At 39.9% G+C, this 25,731-nt stretch overlaps 1 protein-coding gene across 3 annotated transcripts in view; it reads right to left on the minus strand.

The window, feature by feature from the left end:
- The window catches only part of LOC125461336 (junctophilin-2-like), a 106,416-nt gene extending 97,432 nt beyond the window's left edge, over positions 1-8,984 (minus strand). The window contains exons 1-2 of one of the 3 annotated variants that reach the window (XM_059652810.1): positions 7,523-8,984; positions 4,530-4,727 (exon numbers count right to left, since the gene is read on the minus strand). In XM_059652810.1, coding sequence (XP_059508793.1) covers positions 4,594-4,727; positions 7,523-7,901 — 513 coding nt within the window. In that variant the 5' untranslated portion in view covers positions 7,902-8,984 and the 3' untranslated portion in view covers positions 4,530-4,593. Of the gene's footprint in view, positions 1-4,529; positions 4,728-7,522 lie in introns of those variants that run through there. The other 2 variants (XM_048550000.2, XM_048550001.2) reach the window with 2 other exon arrangements.
- Between the last annotated feature and the right edge of the window lie 16,747 nt (positions 8,985-25,731).

Below are 25,731 nucleotides of genomic sequence, written 5' to 3' on the forward strand. Positions count from 1 at the left end.
ATCACATTTATTTTGATAATCATTAATAAACTGTCCAAAATACTGCATTTTATTCTTTCAGTTTATTATTTTCAGGGGTTTATTTTAATATAAACTGGAAACTAAAAGTATCAGAGATAACTTAAAATGCAATACATCAAGAATAAGTGACTGAAACTGTGGAAGAACTTGCATTTACACAGCACCTTTAATTATCTCAGGATGTCCAGAAGTGCTTTACAACTTAAAAAAAAATACTTTTTGAAGTATCACAGAAACATAGAAAATAGAAGCGGGAGTAGGCTGAATGGCCCTTCGAGACTGCATTGCTATTCATTATAATCATGGCTGATCATTGAACTCAAACCTGTTCCTGCTTTTCCCTCATATCCTTTCATCTCCTTTATCTCAAGTGCAATATCCACCTCCTCTTGAAATTCCACAGTGTTTTGTCCTCGACTGCTATCTGTGGTTGTGAATTCCACAGGCTCACCACTCTCTGGGTGAAGAGATTTCCCCTCATTTCAGTCCAAAATGATTTATCTCATATCCTTAGAATGAGGCCCCTGGTTCTGGACATCCCCCATCATTAGAACTATATTTCCTGCATCTCCCCTCTCTCGTCCCATTCAATTTCACAGCTTTCTCCAAGATTCCCTCCCCATCCTTCTGAACTCTAGCAAATATAATCCTAACTAATTCAACCTGTCCTCTTACATCAGTCCTGCCTCCCAGGAATCAATCTGGCAATCCTTCACTGCACTCTGTCTTTTATCAAGTATTTAATTCTTCCAATAAGAACTTCAAACTGCACACAATGTTCCAGGTGTAGTCTCACCAAAGCCCTGATTAATTGCAGCAATCCATGCTCTTAAATTTGCTCACTGTGAGGACCCATGTACCATCTGCCTTCTTGATCCCCAGTTGCACTGCTTGCTTACCCTCGGTGACTTGTATACACGAACACCCAGGTCTCTCTGCATATTGTCCTTTCTCAACTTATAGCCGGATAATAATCAACTTTTCTGTAGTTGCTCCCAAGATAGAAAACCTCACATTCACATTATATTGCACTTGCCATGCATCTGCCCACTCACTCAGCTTGTCCTAATCATACTTTGCATCCTCCTCACTACTCATCCTCCCACCCAATTTTGTGTCATCTGCAATTTTGGTTTAGGAGGAGAGAACTAAATGTATATGTGAATAGCTGCAGTCCTAATACTGATACCTGAAGTACTACACAAGTCACTGCTGCCATCCAGCAAAAAGACACATTTATTCCTACTCTTCGTTTTCTGTCTGCCAACCAGTTTCTATCCAGCTCAACATACTGTCACCAATCCTATGCACTTTAATTTTATATATTTCATCTCTTATGTGTAGCTTTGTTGAAAGCCTTCTGCAATGCAAATTTGGATCAGCCAATTTGCTCACAAGTTCCCACAAACAGCAATAACAACAACCAGATAATATTTTAATGATGTTAGTTTATATTTGCTAATCAACCTGTTCAGAGAAGTTGTTACACACCTCTGGAGCAGGTGTGACTTGAGCCCAGGCCTCCTGGTTCAAAGATAGGGACATTACCACTACAGAACAACAGCCCTTAAATGATGTTGACAATGGAAAAATTTTCAATGCAACAGGATGCCTTTGTCCTTCCTCAAATATATATTATTTCTGTAATATGGAATCTTTTATATCCACTTGAAGGAAAAGGTAGGACTTCAAACTTCCAACATTGCAGTACTTACTCCCCCAGTAATGCACTAAAGTCTTAACTTAGGTTACACACTCAAATCCCTGGAGTTGGACATGAACCCACGGTATTCCAACTCAGAGACAAGTACGACCAACTTGCAAAGCTTGACACCTGAATAATTTTAGCACATTGAGGCATTCTATGGCAAAGAAAACCGACTGCAGAGATAGTGTCTGGTATTCCCAACACAAGGAAATTGTATAACCGAGTTTTGATCATTGCACTAGTATTTTTAAAATTTAAGTGTTGCCTATTTGTTGCCTGACTTGCAAGGTTTTCCAGCAGTTCTGATGCAAAACAATTCAAAACAGCGTTAGACTTTGAAACTGAATATAATTACACATTAGCAATGATATTACCAAGTGGTTAATAGATAATAAAAATAGCTTTTGTTACTTTACTGATGCCAAAAATAAAGTATAAAACTAAACAACAACATCGGCAAGAGGTTCTTTAGTCACTTTAAGGCCCTAATTTATTTAATACATTATTCATTGTGGCTTTCAGCTTAAGTTGAGTGTTTTCAGGACACAGTTTTTTTTCAACCCAGGCAAAATGAAAATGAAGGTATTATGTTGTTTTTAGACATCCTTGGCCAATCCACATTCATCTTTACCCTTAACTTATTGCAGTACTGTGTATACGACTTAGAGATTGATCTATGGAGAAGTTTTTAAATTGTGTTAAAATATATCTGAATCATTTTTAGGAAAGATACCTATTGTATATACTGCAGTGTAATTTTGCAGCTCGGATTTGATGCAGTGTGGGTTGCTTGTTACTATGGAAACCAGCCAACACCTCTGGCAGCATCACTTTAGTACACAGAAAGCAATTTAACATGTTGTATTCTGTTCTAAGTAGGGAACTAATGTACAATTTTGTTTTTATATTAAGTAATATATAATGCCAGATATTTTAATTGGAACAATTCTAAATTATGTACAGAAACTCAAAGAACAAAGAACACAGTCCACCAAGCCTGTGCCGATTCCGAATCCTTATTTAGACTCACTACTTATTGCCTATATACAGTTTCTATCCTTCTGTTTGCCTCCCATTTATGCATCTATCAGGATACACCTTAAATGTTGCTAACATGCCTGCTCCCACCTTCTCTGCTGGCAGTGTACTCCAGGCGCCCACCATCATCTGTGTGAAAAGGTTTCCTGCACTTCTCCCCTAAATTTTCCCCCTCTCATCTTGAATCAGTGCCCTCTTGTAGCAGACCCTTCTACCCTAGGAAAAAGCCTCTGACTCTCCACCCTATCTATGCCTCTCATAATTTAGTAGATCTCTTTCAAGTCATCCCTCAGTCTTCATCTTTTTAGTGAAAACAATCAGAGTTTATCCAACATCTCCTCATAACCAAAACCCTCCAGACCAAGCAACATCCTGGGAAACCTTCTCTGCACCCTCTCTAAAATGTCCACGTCATTCTGGTAGTGTGGCAACAAGTATTGCATGCAATATTCCAAATGTGGCCTAATTAAAATTATATACAGTTGGAACAAAACTTGCCAACTTTTACATTCGATGCCCCAGCCGATAAAGGCAAGTGTGCTGTATGCTTTCTTGACCACCTTATCCAACTCGTTGCCACTTTCAGAGATCTGTGGACTTGTGTGCTTATTTAATATGCATTTGTGATTAATGATTCTTTTGTTCTGCAATAATTTCAATGGAAAAAATAGAAATCTTCCTGTCTATTAGTTTAATTAAAATCCAGTGCTGGATATTTTGATTCTGATTGAAATTAACAACTGTATAATAAATTTTATGAATCTCTGTATTTGCTATTTCTCCAATGTGAACTATGAAATGTGAAAATGAATTGTGGGCAAGAACTCATTTGATACATTTTTAACTGAAGTGCTAATTTCGATAACGTTGGCTCCTAATAATTTGATCGGAGAAAATTATTTGAGATAATTAAATCAAATGTGTTTCATTTCAAGTCCAATAACACCTATTTTTTCAGACTAGAATCCTTCTGAAAACTGATGGCACTTATTACTGGTTGTTCATTAATTGCAAGATGTGCAATAACGTTAAGAATGAATATTCAATTTCCAAAATATCTATCCAATTATCCAAAAGATGATTTTACGAAATCAATCATGCTTTAAATGAAGGAATCGTCTGTAACATCACTCCAATTAGAGGTATTTATAAACATCCAGTTATGTTTGAAAATTCCATCTTGGAATACAATACTGATTATCTGAAGAAATGAAGTTTGCATTTCATAGACTGTGTAAATACATCACATCTTCCAAAAATGAACCTTAGGTGATCAGGTCAAAAAGAAGATTGAGATACAAAAGAAAACACCTACCATAATTTAAACAACAGGCTACAAATTTTGCAAACAGATAGAACACTATTGTTGCAATAAAGCTCTTTCCTTCTAAATTAATAATTATACTGACAAGGCCAAGAAAGTCAGCAAAAAGTGTAAAATTCAATTATTTGCAAATTACAGCAGCTATTGGATTGATTGTCTTCTTACAAGATCATATGTTAAATAAACTTTTAGATAAGTTTTGAGATTTTTTTTATCTTCAAATAGGAATTATAGTTAGTCAATACTTGCATCCCAAAGGTAGAGCGAGAAAATCCTTCAGGGATTGCGAGATTGGACAGTAGTCAATTTAGAACCTAATTTTAAAAAGGGAGACAGAGCCAGGTAATTACAGGCAACTTACTTTAATATGAATGATTACATTTCGTGTACATGGACTTCATAAAAGCCTTTGACAACATACCACATGGGAGATTACTGGAGAAGGCTAATGGGGATTTAAATGATGAAAAGACAGCAAACTGGATTAAAACTGTAAGAACTGTTAGTTCTGTAAAAAGAACCAATTTTTTTTTGGAAGTGGGAAGTGAGTAGTAGTAGCCGTCAAGTTTAGATCTGAGCCACATCTGCTCATTCTGTATACGATGATTTGAATGTAGGCCAAGAGAAAGCTGAAATCTGCAGATCACACCAAAATAGATTTGATTTAGAAGACAAAAGAAAACAGCAAAGGATTACTGATGAGCAAATGGATTAAGAAAAACAGGTGAAATTCAATGTCAGCAAGTATGGTGTAATGTGTCTTGGTAAAAATAACTTGTGTCAACTATATTTTAAACACAAGTATGTTTGATGCTTTGGTCAAATGAAGACAGTTTAGAGTGCAGTTTCACTAAAATTGAGACATCCAGGTTTTAGTAAGTATTTTTTAAAAAAGCGAGTCAGGTTCTTTGTTTTAAAATAAATTAACAAAAGGGTCCTCATTCTTGATATCTCAACTACTAAAGAGGTCTGTTTCACCTACCCTACTTTATCCATTCATTACCAGAGATACTCATTAAACTTTCCCCCAAGTATCTATACCTTTTCTTTACCATTGAGTGCAAAACTGCCTATAAAGCTCCTTAATTTTTAATGAAGGTTTTACAAAGGTTTGTCATTACCTCTTGGTTTTGGTATTCACAAAGAACAAATTGTTGACACAGCTTAAATACTGGCGTAATGTTTGGGCAGAATAGCTTGTATTCATGTTGTAACTGCATGCACATATATGGTTGCAAGGAGAAACATGGAGGTCAAAAATTATTTCCTTAATAGTGACACTGTTTTCTAAAGTCAGCCAGGTGCCTCATAATCCTCAAGGACATGCTCATGTCCAGGTTAGGTTACTGAGGGAATGGCAGGCATATGCAGAGTCATCATTGTCCCGAACGATTGCGCACACTTTTTTGTTTGTAAGGATGCATCTTATTTGGTTAGGCTCATAAATCTTAAATCTAAATTTGCAAAACCAAGACTGGGGGTTTAACCAATTGCAGTTTGCCCAAGTCTTTTCCCTCCGATTATTGTGCCTTAACAACAGTGCATTTACTCACAGGGCTCTGAAGGCAAATGGGAAGAATGCCAGCTTCTAATGAAACCGTTTAGGTTTCTCTTGAAAGATAGATTGGTTAGTGATCAACTGTACCCTGGATGGAGTACTGTGGACGTGTCAGGTTCTAGATTACCGAATCTGCTAAAAAGGGTTGACTTAGTTCTGAACGTTCACTACTGAGGCCAGACTCAGAGTCATACAGCACAGAAACAGACCCTCCGGCTCAACAAGGCTATGCCACCTATGATCCCAAACTAAACTTATACCATCTACCTGCACTTGACCCATATCCCTCCAAATATTTCCTGTTCATGTACTTATCTAAATGTCTGTTAAATGTTGTAATTGTACCCACATTCACCACTTTCTCTGGAAGTTCATTCTACACACAAACCATTCTGTGTTAAAAAAAAAGCCTCTCATGTCTTTTTAAAATCTTCCCCCTCTCACCTTAAAAATATGACCCCTAGTCTTGAACCCCACCCACCCTAGGGAAAAGACACATGCCATTCATCTTATCTATACCACTCATGATTTTATAAACTTCTATAAGGTCACTCCTCAACTTCCCACACTTCAGTTAAAAAAAGTCCCAGTCTATCCAGCCTCTATAACTCAAACCCTCCATTCTGGCAACATTCCAGTAAATATTTTCTGAACCCTCTCCAGCTTAGTAATATCCTTCCTACAACAGGGCAACCAAGACTGAACACACCAGAAGAGGGCTCACCAACCTTTTGTACAACCTCAACATAACATCCCAATTCCTATACTCAAAGGCCTGATCAATGAATGCAAGCATGCTCAGTGTCTTCTTAACCATCCTAACTATATGTGATGCAAACTTTGAAGAATTAAGTCCCTGAATCCCTTGGTCTCTCTGTACGACATCACTTCCCAAGGCACTACTTTTAATTGTATAAATCCTGCCATTGCATTTTGGTAAAACAAACAACACCTGGCATTTATCCAAATTAAACTCCAAGTGCCACTCTTCAGCCCATCAACTTGCTGAAACATCTTGATCCAGAGGAGACCCCAATTAGCTCCACTGCAAATTATGTTTGAAAAGCTAAAAGTCAGTGCTTCCCAAAGTGGGGTAGGGGACCCCAAGCAAGGCTGCAAGATCTGACTAAGTGATGATGGCCACACTCTCTCTTTAACAGGCTTCTGCTCTCCATGTTCTCACTGACGGCCTGCAACAATTATCAAGCCTCAAAATGAGATCATAGCAGTGGGGAAAATAAAACTTTGGGAAGCATGGCTAAACATGATGACAAAAACATGAACTTCTGTGTCCCACGTTCACACAGTAGTGACAGGAATTATTTCCCCTTCAACGGATCAGACCTATTTACTCCACAAAGCTTTCAGATAAAATTATGACTTTTTTTTCCTCTAAATAAAATCTGATAACTTTTGTTGGTTAACGATGCATTGTGTTTTTACGCCTGTCGAGTGAAGTCACAAATCTTGCCCCCCACCTTCACACTAAACTTTTTTAAAAAAGAACCGAAATTGCAAAATGGAAAAGTCATCTTTAGTTTACATTCAGTTCTGTCACTCGTGGTACATGTTGATACAGTTACCATGACGACCGAGGGAGAAAGAAATCGCAAATAACGTCGAACGAGCGGCCAAGAAAAGGACGAAAAGCAAACAACGGTTTTTTTTTGAAAACCGCACGTTAAAAATATAATGCAGATGTTGAGTAAGCGCCAAAGAATGACACTTAGGAAAATATAGAGTATTTAGGTGTACGGTGATCCTTTAGAGTGTTTTGGTGTAAGAGTTGTTGTGAGGGAGGGTTTTGTTTTTTTTTCTTTTCTGGAATTGAATGTTGATTATTGTTAATAATCGATGGCCGTCAGGCTCTTACCTCCATCCGCGTACTTCTCGGTGCCGTAACCGTCCTGGAGGCCGTTATTCCAGGTGCCCTCATACCTGGCCCCGCTTGCCTGGCTCTGCCTGATCCCGTACCTGCCCTTGAAGCCGTGGGTCCACTCGCCCTTGTAGACCCAGCGGCCCTTGGTCTCCGAGCCCAGGCCGTGCCTCTTGCCCTGGGACCAGTAGCCCCGGTAGGTGTTGCCGCTGGGCCAGGTGTAGACACCGACCACCTCGAAGCCGTAGTTCCAGGAGCCCGAGTACTCGCCCTGGCCCTTGGGTCCGGTGCAGATGCCGTGGCCGTGAGCCTTGCCGCCCTCCCAGCCTCCGCAGTACGCCCCGCCATCGTCGAAATCAAAGCGTCCTCCGCTCATGCATGAAACGGGTGAGTGGGGTGCCGCCCCCCGGGGGGGATCACACAGAAGAGAGAGAAAAATTTTAAAACAAAAATATATAATTTATATTATTTTTTAGAAAAGGAGGGTCAGTGCGTGCCCTGTAGAGTACAGAGGGAAGGGGTCGAGGGTTTGATGCGAATTTAAATGAAGCAGGAGGGAGGAAGGTACCGGTGATGGAGGGTGGAGAGGGGGGTGGCACAGGATGATCCCAGCAGCAGTAGCAGCAGGTAAACCTTACCCCGCCTCCTCCTCCTCCTCCTCCTCCTCCTCCTCCCGCCCGGATCCGAGCTCAGGGGCTGTTCCCCGGCTAGCGGCCAGGCGTCTGTGCGGGAGCAATCAGGGAGGGAAGCCTCTGCTTTCACCACCCCCCTCAGTCCTCTCTCTCTCTTTCACACACACACACACACACAGAGGGAGCCGGAATGTTATAACATACCTAACAAGGCTATCAGATCCCACTCAGCTCCAAAAATAAAACCCAATCAAAATCTCCGCAAACGCCTTTAAAAAAAAAATCCCCGTGTCCTGGGTTGGGGAAGAAAGGGGATGGTCTCAACCAATATTTCAGACTGTGATCACACAATGTAATAAACCAAAGTCTATTTACTTCAAAAATACGTAGTGCATAACCCGGCAACTCGTTACATTTCATGCCCCTGCACAATTCAGAGATTCATCCTGTAATTTTCCTTTCTATAAAAAATGTTGATTCACTCTTGCTCATTAAGCGTAAACGATTTCTTTTCCGGTCTTCTAGCTCACCATAATTTTTATCGAAGGACAACATTTTTTTGTTGTTTTATCTTTCAATACGCACCTTGAAAACTTAGCAACAATTCAGTGCCCCTAAGGAGTAGTTTGCACTGACAGGTCTCCTTCCAAGTAAGCTTTCCGAGAAAAATTCCCCATGTGTCGCTGAAACCCTTATCACTTTAACTGGATTTGGAATGAAATAGCCTTTGCTATTCTGGTGAGCTTTTATTGCTAAGAGATGATTGTTTCAAAGGTTTATGGCATAAACAGATGTTTGAGTCGTGGGTGGAGGACCCAGCAAATTCCGTTCACCTCAGGTAACAAAATGTGTCAATAAATAGGTGCGGTACGCTAAAGCTTAGAACATTGTGTTGATTCACGCCCTCGTCAAAACACGATAACAATTAACTACATAAGCTGCATTTCTACTCACTATTACTACTCATCCTTTTCTACATTAACTATACATTGTTCATGTGCAACAACATTTACTCCGCTTAAAATATGTTTGTGCTGCAACTACCATTTTTGCTTCAAATATCTGTAATTGGACTGCCTGGATGCACCACTGAGTGACTGGTTGTGTTGTGAAATGAATTTTCCGGAAAGCAATAAAATAATATTCTGCGTGTGGACCTCTGACGGACAGATTCCTAGTTATGCATGCAAAGAATAAGGTTGAAAAAGAGTTCACATCCACGATGGTTTCCTTTTCCTCCACGTAGCACCGATTACAAAGTTTGTTTTTTATGCGGGAAAGTGTTAACAAGATGGGCTGAATGGCCTCTTTCGTGCCATTAAGACTTATGTGATTTTGTGGGACCCAGTGTGAGCACAAAATTTGGAAAACCATTTTTATAGCTCGCCACGCAGAGAGCCCTCTGTCGCAAAACAAGAAAATTACATTCGGAATTTCTAAAACCCAGCAACAAAACGGACAATAGATATGCAGTGGTATCATATGCCACCATTGAGACAAAATAGCTCCAGGAATTATCCGTTTTCCTTATTAAGTTTTCATAGAGTGTTAAAAAGAAAGTAACACAAATGGTTCAATTAGAACATATTAAAGACGCTCTGGGTTAAAAGTTGGATCACACAGCACCCGTTTTACATTGGCGTCAAACAGGTGTCTAAGAGTCCCTGGCAGATGGCCTGTACAGACGCATTCCAAACCAGGCGTTGGTTAAAGCTCAAACCTAGGCATCCAGTCTCAGTGTCCAAACATGGAATTAAGTTAATTGCCACATGACATTATTATTATCATATTTCATATCTCCAAACAACTGCTGAGCACCCACCATAGTTGAATTTCAGCTTGACTTGTAGTGAAGGATCCACCCTAGTCATCCAGATACAGAGAACTTAAGTGCAGAATAAAAACTATAGGGCATTGCTGTGGCTTAGCCAAGTAATGTAGACATACTTCCATGGAATACTTATGAATTATTCATGTTAAACATGGTTAGTAAATGTAAGAGTACTGGCTCCAAAATCACAAGATGGTAACCGACTGAAGTAATATGAACTACATTTTTTGAAGTTATTAAGACTCTTAAGCATTTTTATACTATATTGCTTAAGGATCAAAGTGAAGAAATTTTTAATGGTGACATTACAGTGACATTGCTGGATATTAAGAAAAATATGAGCTTGTATAATAAACCAATAAATTCAAAATGAAGGTTCACCTGGAGTTAAATCATGTTGGAAAATACTACCATACCATTAGATTTTTTTTAATCAACCTTTTCCAACCATAGCTCTGGAGCATGTCGACTCAGGCCATCTGGCCCAGAGGTAATGAACTGTAACTCTGCTCCACATGAGTTCTACTATTATACCAACAGATACTTCCTAATCATTCTGTTCAGTTATACAATGATACACCTCTGGAACAGGTGGGTCTTGAACCCAGGTTTACTAGTCCAGAGGTAGGGACACTACCACTGCATCACTACAATCCCTAGCTTGACTTCTAATGAAGGATCTACCCTCGTCACCCAGATCATTAGTAATGTCTACATTAGTTGGCTAAGCTTGAGCAGTGCCGTATAGTCTTTATTCTGCTGCACCAGAAGTGGTATTTTCTAAACAAAATGTTTAGCTATCTTACGACAGACCTCTGGAGCAGGTGGAACTCGAACCCAAGTCTCTTAGCTCCTGGTAGGGACAGTACCACAAGAATGTCTTACGACTAGACCTGAAGATGGTTTTGAATCTACCTGTTTGGAGATGTTATTACATGCCTCTGCAGCAAGTGGGACTTGAATCCAGGTCACCCAGCCCAGACGGAGGGATATCGCAACTGTGCCAAGAGAGCCTACTGTAAGACCAGTAAAGTGTCTCTAATAAGATATCTCACCTGTGAGAGCTTTATGGTGGAAAACCTGTTTTGCAATCAAATCAGTCTACTAGCAAAATGAAGGTAAAATATCTTCTGGTGAAATGGGTGAAATTACCAATTTACAAATTGAGGTTTTGTATATAGCTATGACAAATATGACACACAATGAGCAATGTGCAAATGAGCAGTATGATTTCTGTGATGCAAAAGATATTTTGCAAGGCACCATTGCAATATCAGGCTACCTGTTCCTGCAACAAAGAAAACTTGGCAAGCTAACTTTTGAAGTTTTGATGCACTTTTCGTTTCCTTTCTTATCCTTCACCTGGAAAAATAATTCAATCTTGTTAACCCTTCCCCTGTCTGTATATATTTTTAGAGTGTCACCATTAAGTTTTATCACAATATTTTCTCCTTTTTCAGTCATGGATATGTAATTAAAAATGAATGATACAAAACAGCAGCATGAATCTGAAAAAACTGATTAATTTTTATATGTCAAATGCCATGACCTAAAATGTTGTGGAAAAATCATGCTTTGGTAAAAGCTGCAGTAATTTTGTATAACTACTATAGCCAACAGTGAATACTGGTAGAAGTTTAAAACTCAAAGCATGAAGTACATGTCTCTAAAAGCGTTTGGAAAATTATTTAGAGGTAGCAAGAACTGCAGATGCTGGAGTCAGAGACGATACAGTATGGAGCTGGAGGAATACAGCAGGGCGGACAGCATCAGAGGAGCAGGAAAGTTGACTTTTCGGGACGGGATCCTTCTTCAGAAATGCAAAGGGGGAAGTGAACTGGGAAGTAGAGAAAGGAGGAGTGGGACTGGGAAAGGTAGGTGGGATGGTGATAGGTGAGCGCAGGCAGAGAGTTGTCAGGATTAGTCAGTTGGATGGGTGGGCAGATAGGTGGGAGAGAAGGTTGTATCAGATCAAGGATGCAGGGATGAGAGGGAGGCTTGGACATGGGATGAGGTCGAGGGTGGGGAGATTTTAAAACTGGTGAATTCCATGTTTAGGCTATTGACTGTCGGGTCCCAAGGCGGAATATGAGGTGTTGCTCTTCCAGCTTGCAGGTGGTGTTTTGTGAATGGGAAGTGTTGTCGTTTGTTGCGCACAGAGTGTAGATGCTCTACAAAATGGTCTCCAAGTCTACACTTGATCTTACCGATGTAGAGGAGGCAACATCAGGAGCAGCAGATACAGTAGACCAAGTTGACGGATGTGCAGGTCTGTCTGAGATGATAGGTTTGTTTTGTGCCTTGAATGGAGTTGAGAAGATAGGTGTAGTGGCAGATGTAGTACTTCCTGTGGTTGCAGGGAAAGTGCTGGGGGTGGTGGGGTTAGTGGGGAGTGTGGAGCGGATGAGGGAGTCGCAGAGAGAGCAGTACCTACAAAAGGCAGATAGAGGTGGGGAGGGAAATATCTCTTTGGTTGTGGGGTCAGATTGTAAGTGGCTGAGAATGATACGTTGGATACAGAGTTTAGTGGGGTGATATGTGAGGACAAGGGGGATTCTATCTTTATTTTCATTGGGAGGAGAGGATGTGAGGGCAGAAGTGTGGGAAATGGAAGAGATGCGGTTGGGGGCATTTGATCACTGTAGGGGGGAAGTGACCAATCCCCACCATGGCCTACCTGCACTTAACTATCACCATCCCATCTACCTTCCCCAGCCCCACCCCTCCTCTGTCTATTTATTTCTGAGCTTTCTTCCCCATTACCATTTCTGAAGAAGGGGCCCGATCCAAAACATCACCTTTCCTGCTCCTCTGATACTGATACCTGCTGTATTCCTCCAGCTCCACACTGTTGTATCTGGAAAATTATTTATGGTTAATTTTAATCTATCTTTGAATATTATATGTAAGAGTGTTAATTCCATATGAATGTTAATATTCTAGTAGTGTTCAAACCTCTCTAATCAATTTATTTTTCATCATTATTCATGGACGCCTGTATGAAAAATAACATAGGAAATAGAAGAGTAGCCAATTGATGCATTGAGCCTGCTCTGTTATTCAATAGCATCTAGATACATTTAGGGTGGCACAGCAGGTCAGTGGTTAACACTGCTACCTCACAGGGCCAGTGACCTGGGTTCATTTCCACCCTTGGGTGACTGCCTGTGTGGAGTTTGCACATTCTCCCTGTGTCTGTATGGATTTCCTCCAGGTGCTCCGGTTTCCTCCCACAGTCCAAAGATGTGCAGTTTAGGTGGATTAGCCATGCTAAATTGCCCATAGTGTTCGGGGATGTGTAGCTTAGGTGGGTTATGGGGAATGGGTCTGAGTGGGATGCTCCAAGGGTTGGTGTAGGCTCATTAGGCCAAAGGCCCTGTTTACGCACTGTAGGGATTCTGTGATCATCCTGGTACACTTCAACACAATTTCCCTAAACTCGTCTGTTCCCCTTGTTACCTAGAAATGTTTTGATCTCTTTGAAGTATATCTAATGATTGACCCTCCACTCTCTCTCTGAAGAAATTCCTCCTCCTCTCAGTTTTAAATGATCTACCTCTTCTTCTGAGACTGTGTCAATTAGATTAAAGCATTTTTCATTCTACTGATGACAAGCTAACAGGTCTGTAGTTCCTTACTTTCTAGTCCATTTCTTCGTGGGATTACATTAGCTACCTTCCAGCATGCAGGGACTGTTCCATTAACTGGAATAGAATGTGTAGATCAGGCAGTAGGAATACATTACTGATGGAAGTGGACATAGCATTTTTGTAAAATATAAAGTGACAGAACAAATTCATGAGGATGTTAGAATGTGTGGTTTGAGTGATGATGGAGGGGAATGGAGTGAATTGTGAATTCCTATGGGATACCTCAAAAGGCATTGGAACTCATTAGGGTGGTTACTAAGTCAGTCACACAATTAATAAGTGGCACCAGAATTGAAAGGAAATGATGCTTTTTGCAGACTTCATGCTGCAGCTGATCAATGAAACATGTTAGCAAATGATATCCTTATGGCAGATGTTACAACTTTGCAATTAGCATTCTGCTAAACTAGAGTCTGTGAAGGCACGTTTTTGTCAGTTACTGTTGATGCCTGCAAATATGATTGGTGACGTTTTGCTCACAATGACCAATCAGGCTTTTCTGCCAGATGTTCAGCCTGGCATGTCTTCTATAGTGCAGTGAAACATGACTTGATGTGATTTGTATTTCTGGAAAACCTTAGAGCGTAACAGTCAGTTTGGTCTACACACACATCTATCGTTGTCTCACAACTTAACTTGAGAATTGGAGTCTTATACACATTGTTCATATGCCAAACTATGGTCTAGTCACCTCTATTTGCAGATGTAGCAGAATGAAGGCCGGTGAATGGGTACCACTTGTCCACATTGTCTGATCACTTTGCTGATTCTTTCCAACAATTTTAATAGTAGAATTTGCACTGATGTCTGTAGTTGTACTACAAGCAAAACAAAATGTTCCACATGTTTGTGAAAATCAATTGTGGAGAGAACAACAATTTTAAAAAAGGCCACAAAAGTGCTGTCAAAACTTTGGCCATTCAGATCCTTTGGCTGTTTTGATCAGCTCGGGATTTTGTTAAATAGCCATCTACAATGACTGTTGGTGTAAAACAGCAGCAATATATTTGTAAACAAACAAAACTCTGTGCGATGTTAGAACAGTGCTGTTATAGCACATATATACGCATGATTTAAAAAAAGCTCCTAGTTGTTTCAAAAGTTTCCTTTACCTGTCCCTAGTTTACCAGAAAAATGCAGAATGCATGCAACAAGTGGAAACAAGGTATCATGGACTGGATTTTCACTACCAAACAGGGTAGTAAATTTCCCAACTCAAGTTCAGTATGGAAATGGTACCAAGCATCATTATTTGTTTTGCATAGAGAAGAAAGGGTAGTGTTGGACAAATTATGAAGCAGCTATCACAGCAAGCTAGCTGCTTTATTTCCATATAATGTTTTAATGGAGATCTGTAGCTCAGGTTGCATTTGGAGTTGTTGGTTGGTTAGCAAAACTGACTGGTTTTCATGCAAACGGTTTGTCTCCATTCCAGGTGACATTGTCAGTGCTGTGTGGCCTCCGTTGAAGCGCTTTTGTTCTGTCCCGCTCTGAATTTATTTGGCTGACCTGTCATGTTGGGCAGTCTTGTTTATGGTTTTGTACCATAGTGGCGTATAGATGGGGTCTACTTTAACATGTTTGATTATTGCATCGGTGACCTCCAGGAATTCTGGGGCTTGTCTTTGTTTTGCCTGTTGTAGTACTGTAACTTTGTCCAGGTTACATTGATGTCCTTTTATATTGGAGTGTATTGAAACGAGGCAGAGTTGGACTTGCTGTTTTGCTGCAAGTTGGTGTTCATGTGTCCTGGTGGCGTTTCCTGCCCATCTGTCCTATGTAATGTTTCTCACAGTTTCTGCATGGTATTTTGTATATCATATTTGTCTGCTCATTGTTGATGTGAGAGTAAGTGGTGTTATGTCATTAGAACTGGCATAATAGCATGGAGTTATGCAAAGACTGGAATGCACAGCCCTCTCCCAGATCCAGCCTAGACTGTGGATTAGATGCATGGATGATACTTTCATGATCATTAAATGAGTAAAGTTAGAAGAAACACACGACCTTATCAGTAGCATATTCACCGGGATCAAGCTTACCAGGGAAGAAGAAAACAACAGTCAACTCGTTTCTAGCCATAGTGGTGTGAACAAACAAATAATGGCGAACTCCTTACCAGCATGTACAGAAAAACTATATATACAGACCAAATTCTGAATTACTACAGTAACCACCCCAGCATCCACAAACAGAGCTGTGTCAAGACTGTTTAAACAAGTGATAACTCACCTCAATACCCCAAAGCTGTGCAAAAATGAAGAGCAACACCAATACAGAGTCTTTGCAAACTTTGACTACCTTAACAGCTTCGTCCACCAATGCCTGGCAAACAAACACCACCAAGAAGACAGTGTACACCCCAACACACTGGCTACTCTACTCTATATTAGAAACACATCAGAACTGACTATAAGACTTCTATGAACTCTCAGAATAAGGATAGCACACGAACCAACAGCCACAATGAGCAGACAAAAATAACATACAAAATACCATGCAGCAACTGCGAGAAACACTTCATTGGACAGATGGGCAGCAAACTCGCCACCAGGATACATGAACACCAACTTGCAGCAAAACAGCACGACCAGCTCTTCCCTCGTTTCAATACACTCCGACATAGAAGGACATCAATTTCACTGGGACAAAATTACAGTACTAGGACGAGCAAAACAAAAATGAGCACGAAAATTCCTGGAGGCTTGGTTTTCAACCACCGATGCAATTAACAAATTTGTTGAAATAGACCCCATCTACATACCACTACAGTACAAAATCATAAACAAGACTACCCACCATGACAGACTGGACTGTATAAATTCAGAGCGGAACAGAACAAAAGCGCTGCATTGGAGGCTACACAGCACTGACAATGTCACCTGGAACGGAGACAAACCGTTCGCATGAAAACCCGTCAGCTTGGCTTTCTGTATACGTGAAGTTTGCAAACCACAATAGACTAACTGCCAGGCAGAGTTGCAACATTGTGTATACACAGCACATAGAGTCCTTAAAGGTGAACTAGGCCGAAGGCAAGGTACTACACACACACAATACTACATATCCCTCCTTTTCAAAAGAATGTATAATTTGTCAAAATAATAGGTGAACCTATGAGTCTCTTTAACATATAGATAATTTGCTGAAATATTCAGAGGGATAAGTGACTTTTTCTAGAGGCGTCCTTAATTTCCACAATCAATGATATGGTCTGTTCTTCTAGTTTGTATTGTTATTTTATTTTTCATGGACTGCAGTTTTGTTCCAGAATTTGCTTATCCTGACACATTGCAACCAATATTTATTGACCACTGACTGCTCCCATTTTCTCAAGCTGTTTTGAGTGGGGTTTTTTTGGCATTTCCTGTCATGTTCCTTAATAATGACCGGCTAATTTTGAACCTTCTGGTTTTAAACCTTGGGATCCATAAATGTTTTAGTCTTCTGTTGGTATATATCTAGTATATTTTCCCCTCTGTAAGCTGCTCTAAAAGCTGTCAAGCCTCTTCAACATTTTCTTCTTTGTTTTCATTGAAGGCTAGACTTCTTCCACTAGTTAGTTGCCTTGGTGGTTCTTTGAATTCTTCCATATCCAGCTTGATTTATTTTGCTAGAGCGATTATTATTGCTGTCTACTCCAGAAAGATCTATCTCATAGGCGATTTGCAAATCTTCGTTGTGTGAATTGTGTATCTCTATTTATTTTTAAAGGTCTGTTATTTTCTCTAGCTTTGCTTTGAGCTCAAACCAATGTTTGTGTAGCTCCTGTTAAACGTGATCTGTTTTAAATGAGTTGCTCCAGATATTCTTCTAAATGTGCAATTTTTTCAGTGGACTGATGGCACACCCTTCTTCTTTTCTTTCTCTTCGACCTCTTCATTCATATTTAGAAGCTTAGTGGAAAAGACTAAGAGATATAAGATTGGAATTAGGCCATTCTGCCCATCGAGTCAGCTCTACAATTTGATTATGACTGATATATTTCTTAATTTCATCTTCCTGCTTCTCCCCACAACATTTGATCTCCTTACTAATCAAGAACCTAGTGATCTCTGTCTTACATATACACAATGACTTGGCCTCCACAGCCTTTTGTAGCAATGAGTTCCACAGACTCATCATCCTCTAGCTTAAAAAATTTCTTCTCATCACAGTTCTAAAGGGTCATCCCTTCACTCTCAGACCACGTCCTTGTGTCCTATTCTATCCCACCAGGGGAAACATCCCCACATCCACTGTTTCCAGGTTGCTTAGTATGCTGTAAGTTTCAATGAGATCCACTCTCATCTTTCTAAATTCCATGGAGTATTGAACCATGGTCCTCAACTACTCCTCATATGATAAGTCTGTCATCCCCAAGATCAATCTTGATCATCCTTGTAAACTCCTCTGGATCCCCTAAGACTAGCACTTCCTTCCTTATATATGGGACCCAAAACTGCTCCCATTATTTCAAATGCAGTCTAACCACAGACTTATACAGCCTCAGCAATACATCTCTGGTCTTGTTTTCTAGCCCTCTTGAAATTAATGCTAACATTGCATTTGCCTTCCCAACTGTGAACTGAACTTGAATGTTAACCTTTAGACAATCCTGAACTAGGACTCCCAAGTCCCTTTTTGCTTCATATTTCCAAAGTCTTTTCCCATTTAGAAAATAATCTGAACCTCTACTCTTCCTACTAAAGTGCAAAACCACACAGTTTTCTACATTGTATTCCAACCGCCACTTCTTTGCCCAGACTCTTAATCCATATAAATCCGTCTGCAGCCTTCCACTTCCTCAACACTACCTATCCATCCACCTATCTTTCACTCTTTCTGCAAACTTAGCAACAAAGCCCTCAGTTCCTTTGCCTAGATTGTTAATGTATAACATGAATAGTTGAGGTCCCAACACTGACTCCTGTGGAATTCCACTAGTGACCAGCTGCCTTCCTGGAAAAGACATCAGGCATTGTCTGATGTACTTTAGCATGATTACAGACAGTAAACCATGTGTGTTGCCTGTAGATTAACTTGTTTACTAACAGTTCAAGTACAAAGACCCCATTAGCAAGCTGTTTTGTTTATAGCACCACCACTGTTCACCATACAATGGTAATGATAAAGGTCTAATACTCAATTACTCATCAGAAATTATTAATTCTATGATTGGTTTACTTAAAACAGTAAAACATTTTATAAGTTATGAAGCAAACAATACAGCAAACCAATTGATTTTGAGTGTGCAGTTTGCCGACACTCAGACCAACTGCCAGGCATACACAGAGGCCGTGGAATTCATAAAGGTGACCTCTTAAAGGAAATTTATACATACAACAGCTCTCACCCTAACATTCTCTCACCTATCCTTATGGATCCTCATACTCTGTGCCAACCTAGTGCTCAGTTATGCCTCTACCCACAATGGCCCTATGTAACCCCATGCCACTCCCACAGTCACAAACCCAGCATCCAGTACGGATAGACCTTAGCAGCCATACAGAGATTTTTTTTAAAGACTTCTAATAATCCAATGCAGCTCTCACTCAAACAAATATTATTGTAAATATTTCCCTATCATAAAATCCGTTCAATGTTTTTAATCTTAAGTGGTTAATCTATTTTGAAAAAAATACAATCCAAATGTCTAGTCACAACCCACATCAAAAACAGTTCATTGTTTATTGACTTTAACCATACAGGACAATCACATCTGCTTGAATGCCAGAGGGTAACAGTCCTTGAACAACATTTATCTGATTTTGAACGTGAATCTCCTCTGTGGACCATACAGAAATGAGAGAGGTTTCTGAGACAGTTGTATCAGACTGGCAGGGCGGAGTGCAGAGATGGCAGGTAAGTGGGTGACTATTCACCGATAGGGAAGGAGGCAGCAGGTCCAGAAAAACCAGAATACCTTGCAGCTGTCTATGAGATGATGAGATGTTCGTTTAGTGAGCAATGCAATTATGAACAAAACTGGGGAACTGGAAGCAGAAATTGCCTGGAGAAGATATGACATTGTAGCATTGACAGACATGTGACTCAAGCAGAACAGGACTGGATACTTAACATCCTGGGTTATAAGTTTTTTGTAGAAACAGACTGGGTCAAGAGGTATGAGGTACAACAGTTTTGGTTAAAGATAGTATCATTAGCTTTGAACGAAATACCGCTCCTGAATTATAATCTGTATGATTGAAGATGTGAAATAGAAAGGACATGGTGACCTTGTTGAATATTTATTATAGACCTCCAAACATTGGGAGGAAGTAGAAGAGAGCATTGAGAGGCAGATTATGGAAATCTGCAGGACAAGTAGTGTTATGACAGTTGGTGATTTCAATTACCCCAGAGCAAACTGCAAAAAAGGTACAATGTGGGGCATGGAAGGGGAAAAATTCTTTCATGCGTGTGGGAGAACCTTCTGAAATAGCACATTTCCAGTCCTGCCAGGGAGGGAACTGTGCTGGATCTGGACCTATGAAATGAGGCGGGTCAAGTGGAGAATGTCAGAGTAGGGAAGCATTTGGGAAATAGCAATCATGATGTAATAAGGCTCAACATTAAGTTGGAAAAGAATAAATCAGTCAATGGTGAAGATCCCAGATTGGAAAAGGGTATAATTTTAAGGGTCTAACAGTTGAAGTGGAAAAGGTTATTTGAAAACACATGTTGGTGGGTTAAACAGTAGTTGAAATATGGGAGAATTTTAAGAGAAAGATGAATAGAGTACAAGCTGGGTACATACACATGAAAAATAAATATGTGAGATTCAAAGCTGAACTCCTTGGATGATTAAAGATATTGATGAGAAAATTAAGAAGAAAAAGGAGGCAATATGATGTTTACCAGAATAATGAAGGTTGGAATAAGGAAGGCCAAGAGGAAGCATGAGGAAAGAATGGCAAGCTGCATGAAAAAAAGTAAGATGTGCTTCAAACATATTAATAGTGAAAGATTAGAGAAGGATAGAATGGAATCCATAAGGAACTAGCAAGGTGAGCTGCTTCTTGAAGCAAAGGGTATTGCAGAAGTACCAAATGAATGCTTTGTTTCTGTCTTTACCAAATTAGAAAATGGCGTAGTAGAAAATGTTGGTGGTGAGCAACTGAGCAGTATAGTGATAGATAAAGAAGATGTTATAAATTATCTGGCAGTATTCCGGGAAGAGAAGTCGACAGGCCTGGATGCGATGCATTCTGTATTGCTGAGAAAGGTAAGGAATCAAATTATGGAGCTATTGACAGAAATTTTCTAGGTCTGTCTCAACACAGGATTCGTCCTTGGGCATTGCAGGATTGCAAATGTAATACCATTGCTTAAGTAAGGAGCAAAGGATAACACAAGTACAGACATGTCATCTTGATGCCAATATTGGGAAAATTGATGGAGGTCATAATACAGGATAAAATAAATATACATTTAGAGAAAAATAACTTAATACTAGACAATCAGCATGACTTTGTCAAGGGAAGGTCATGTCTGACAAATTTGATTGAATTCTTTGCCGAGGTTACCCAGGCAATGGTGAGGGTAATGCTGTGGATGTTGCATGTTTGCACTTTCAGAATGCATTAGATATAGTGCCACATGGTAGCTTGGTTAGAAAATTAGGAACATTTGGGATTGATGTTTCCTTGGTGGCCTGAATTTGAAGTTGTTTAAAAGATAGGACACAGAGGCTATGTGCAGATGACATTTCTAAGATTGAAGACAAATTGAAAAATATGTTTCCCAGGAGTCAGTGATGTGACTCTTTCTTTTTCTGATTTATATAAATGATTTGGAAATGGGTGTTGAGGGCAAAATCACTAAATTAGCAGATAATAGTCAGCTAGGATGAACAGTGAATTGTGAGGATGATGCTGAGTGACTTCGGAGGGACATTGAGAAGTTGGCCAAATGAACAGACTCCTGGCAGATGAAATTCAATTAAGAAAAATGGTTCAGAAGAGAAAAAAATACAAGACAATAGGATAAGTTATGAAGCAGTGAGACAAGCTGAGTTATTACAGAGAACCAGCATGGGCATGTTAGGCCTAATAGCCCCTTTCTATCCTGTAACCATTCTGTCATCCCATTAATACTTAGAGGAATCTTCAGTTCTGGGCATCATATCTCAGGGTTTGTATAGGGCATGTAACACAGATTCACTGCATTGGTATCTGTTCGAAAAAAGGGTGAAATTATGAGTACAGGTTGTACAGGGATCATGCATATATTCAGTAAAGAGGGTTAAGGGATAAAATCTGATTAAAGTATGTCATTTGACTAAATAGGTTGATAACGGAGATAGAATGGATTGAGAGTAACGAGGACTACCTATGAGATTAAAACAAAGAAGTCCATGGATGAAGTCAGAAAGCATTTCTTTGCACAAAACATGTGGCAATCTGACACAGTCTTTCTAAAACATTGTTGTGCTCAGATTAATTAAAAATTTTGACATGAAAATTCATTGGCTTTTGTTAATCAAGGGTATGAAGGGATGTGAAACTAAGCCAGATTATTGGAGTTACAAAGCAAATTGGCCATAACCTAACTGAATGGCAGAACAGGTTCAAGACACTGAATAGCCTCTGTTCCTGTAATTATACCATCGAGAATAGATAAGCCGGTTATCAAAACAAAAATAAATCTACCATTGAAGTTACAAGTTTCATGGGTCTCCGATTACATACACAGCCTCTGAGACGAGCACCTGATTGGACATATTATGCAATATATAATGTTTTTTCTGTTTGATCACCATATTTATGCAGATGAAGGCAGGTGCTAGCCAAGCTAATCATTAACTCCATGTCTATATGAGAAGGAGGAAGGCCAGGCATCAGGTATTTTTGATGGCACCTAAAGACAACCAATACCTAATAAAGAAGGGCACACTCTGTCTCCTGAAGAAAGAGAACAATCAACAATAATGAATGGCTTCATTAAGTGTTGAGAGAAAACCAAAAGAAAAAATTCCTGCTGCCTTTGAAGACCTGGCAGTGGAGAGTAGGATAGGCTATTTCTATTAGCCCTTGCAGCTAATAAGTTTTCAGGTATTATCTCAGGCAATAAGGGAAATAAATCACAGAAAAGATTATTGTCAGAAGTTTAACCTCCAGAACATAGCTGCTATGCCAAGGTGTCAAAGTAAGAATATCACTCTACTTCGTGTCTGCTCAAACCTCCGCCACCTACAGAAAGACTGAAAGAATTGCAAAAGCTGTAAACCAGGTAGAAAAACAAAGTTGCTGGAAAAACTCAGCAGATCTAACAGCATCTGTGAAGGAAAAGACAGAGTTAACATTTCGGGCACAGTGACCCTTCCTCAGAAACATTAACTGTGTTTTTTCCTTCACAGATGCTGCCAGAGCTGTTGAGGTTTTCTAGCAACTTTATTTTTGCTCCACCAACTACAGCCTCATTTTTCACAAGACCCTCCTTTTCTATTTCCCCTCATCCATGACTCTCACAAAATAAGTTATTCTGTTGTTTACATAATAATATGTGCTCTTCGTATCACCAAATCAACCCACACCCAGATGGTGAGGTAGATATTTTGAGTGAGTACAGTTGGAGGTTTATAGCGCTAAACTTGCCAGTTATAACATAAATGTTTAAACATGATTTGATATGCATTACTTATTAACGCCATATAGAAAAACCAACATGTAATAAATAAGTTCTGAGAAAGGGTCACTGGTCCTGAATCATTAACTCTGTTTTTTCTTTCACAGATGCTGCCAGACCTGCTGAGCTTTTCCAGCAATTTCTGTTTTGTTTTCTCATTTACAGCATCTGCAGTTCTTTGTTATAAAATAATTAAGGGCAGATGCCAGCTAATTCAAAAGGAATGTATGTACTTCAATAAGAATTTGTCATATAGTTTGACAGAAAGTTTATATGGTACAGCCAGTTAATAGAAGGTTTCAACTTGCAATGCAATTTCGAAGCAGACTACTCAACAAATAAAACATAATGTGCTGAAATCACCAGCTGAATAACAGCTTAGTAATACTAAAAGTATTTCTAAAAGAATAAGTTGTGCACCAAGTCTTCTACTTTTGTGTTTATAACATTTATAACTGTGTCAAAAATTATATTTTAATTCTCTACCTGAACCTTAAAATGATCTGCACATAAATACAAGGCAAGCATTAAAAATCAATGTCCAAATAAGACAACGATATCTTGACTATTCTTTATTCCCAAAGCATTGAGAAGCAGTTCTAGATATCAGTACACAATGTAATTTAAACCTGCAACAAATGTACTTTGCACATAATTTGGCAGACGTTGGAGTGCCATTGGACATAATCATCATATATTTAATGTCATCATGCAAACATCTTGATATTCAAGTTATGCCGAGACTTATGAGAGGCTAATTTTAACTCACTGAAAACTCATTCATTTACACAGAGTTAAAATCTACCAGATATGAAGAATATTACCTTAGTTGGGGTTTCAGCTTGCAGTTTATGTAGATTTACAAAGCTCAGTGACCTGGAAATTGGATCATGCTTCACCAGTTCCACATGTAAAATAGCAATGAAGTGTGGACGCTGCAGTACACATGTTAATTTTGCTCTGAAATTCCTCTGACTATATGGGACCTGATGGTCACAAGAAACCTAAGATATATGTTTGAAATTGGCATTAGGCCCAAAGCATATGCAAGTTTCCTTTGCGAAGTCAGTTAAGCAATTGTGCTGTCCAGCCAAATGAATGGTAAAGCAACCCCTGGAGACTACAACCATGAGCTTTTAAGGTGGTGACTGTATTTCTGGAAGATTTTCATTCTGTTGCTGATCTATTTGTATCTGTGCCAGCAAAACAATTAATTGATCAGGAGTTGTGCTCATATATGAATTACCCTATCCTCCTTCACAATAATTTTTGTGTAAAACTAATTAAATTGCCACAGTTAACAAAGTGTGGAGCTGAACAAACACAGGCAGGCCCACCTATCCATCCCTTCGACCTCACTGACCAATCCCCACCACTCCTTACCTGCACTCACCTACCACCATCTCACCTACCTTCTCCAGCCCCACCCCTCCTCTCTCTATTTAATTCTGAGCTCCCTCCCCCCTTCCCATTTCTGAAGAAGGGTCCTGACCGAAAATGTCAACTTTCCTGCTCCTTTGATGCTGCTTGGTCTGCTGTGTTCTTCCTGCTCCATAATTTGTTATCTCTGACTCCAGCATCTGCAGTTCTTGCTAGACCCAAATTGCCATTGTTCCTTTGTAAATTATTCTAGTCCATGCTCCACTGAAACTTTTCTAAAAAGGTTAGTGCGCAGGATACAGATTTATTTAAGACCCTTCAATCCTACTGTGTTTGTCTGAATTGAAAATTAAAATATTTCCCTGTTTAGGGAACATGATGAATTTACAGAAGTAGGGCTGGAGAATGAGACTAGTGGGGTAGCATTTTTGGAGTCAGTGCTGACACAGTGGGCCAAATGGCCTCCTTTCATGCTGTTAAATTCTATTACATGTGAATCATCGTTATTACTTTGTTGTTGAGCTAACACCACACAAAACTGTGGGCTGGGACCCCTGCAGCCCAATGGTATCAATGTGGACTTCACCAGCTTCAAAATCTCCCCTTCCTCCACCGCATCCCAAAACCAGCCCAGTTCGTCCCCTCCCCCGACTGCACCACACAACCAGCCCAGCTCTTCCCCTCCACCCACTGCATCCCAAAACCAGCCCAACCTGTCTCTGCCTCCCTAACCTGTTCTTCCTCTCACCCATCCCTTCCTCCCACCCCAAGGTGCACCTACTAACCTCATCCCACCTCCTTGACCTGTCCATCTTCCCTGGACTGACCTATCCTCTCCCTACCTCCCCACCGATACTCTCCTCTCCACCTATCTTCTTTTCTCTCCATCTTCGGTCCGCCTACCCCTCTCTCCCTATTTATTCCAGAACTCTCACCCCATCCCCCTCTCTGATGAAGGGTCTAGGCCCGAAACGTCAGCTTTTGTGCTCCTGAGATGCTGCTGGGCCTGCTGTGTTCATCCAGCTTCACATTTTATTATCTAGGCTGATACTGGCTACTGCTTACCCTCCCCCAACTTCCTGCTCTCCATGTCCCATTCCTCCT

The sequence above is a fragment of the Stegostoma tigrinum genome, chromosome 19 (genome assembly GCF_030684315.1).
Source record: "Stegostoma tigrinum isolate sSteTig4 chromosome 19, sSteTig4.hap1, whole genome shotgun sequence".
Lineage (NCBI taxonomy): Eukaryota > Metazoa > Chordata > Chondrichthyes > Orectolobiformes > Stegostomatidae > Stegostoma > Stegostoma tigrinum.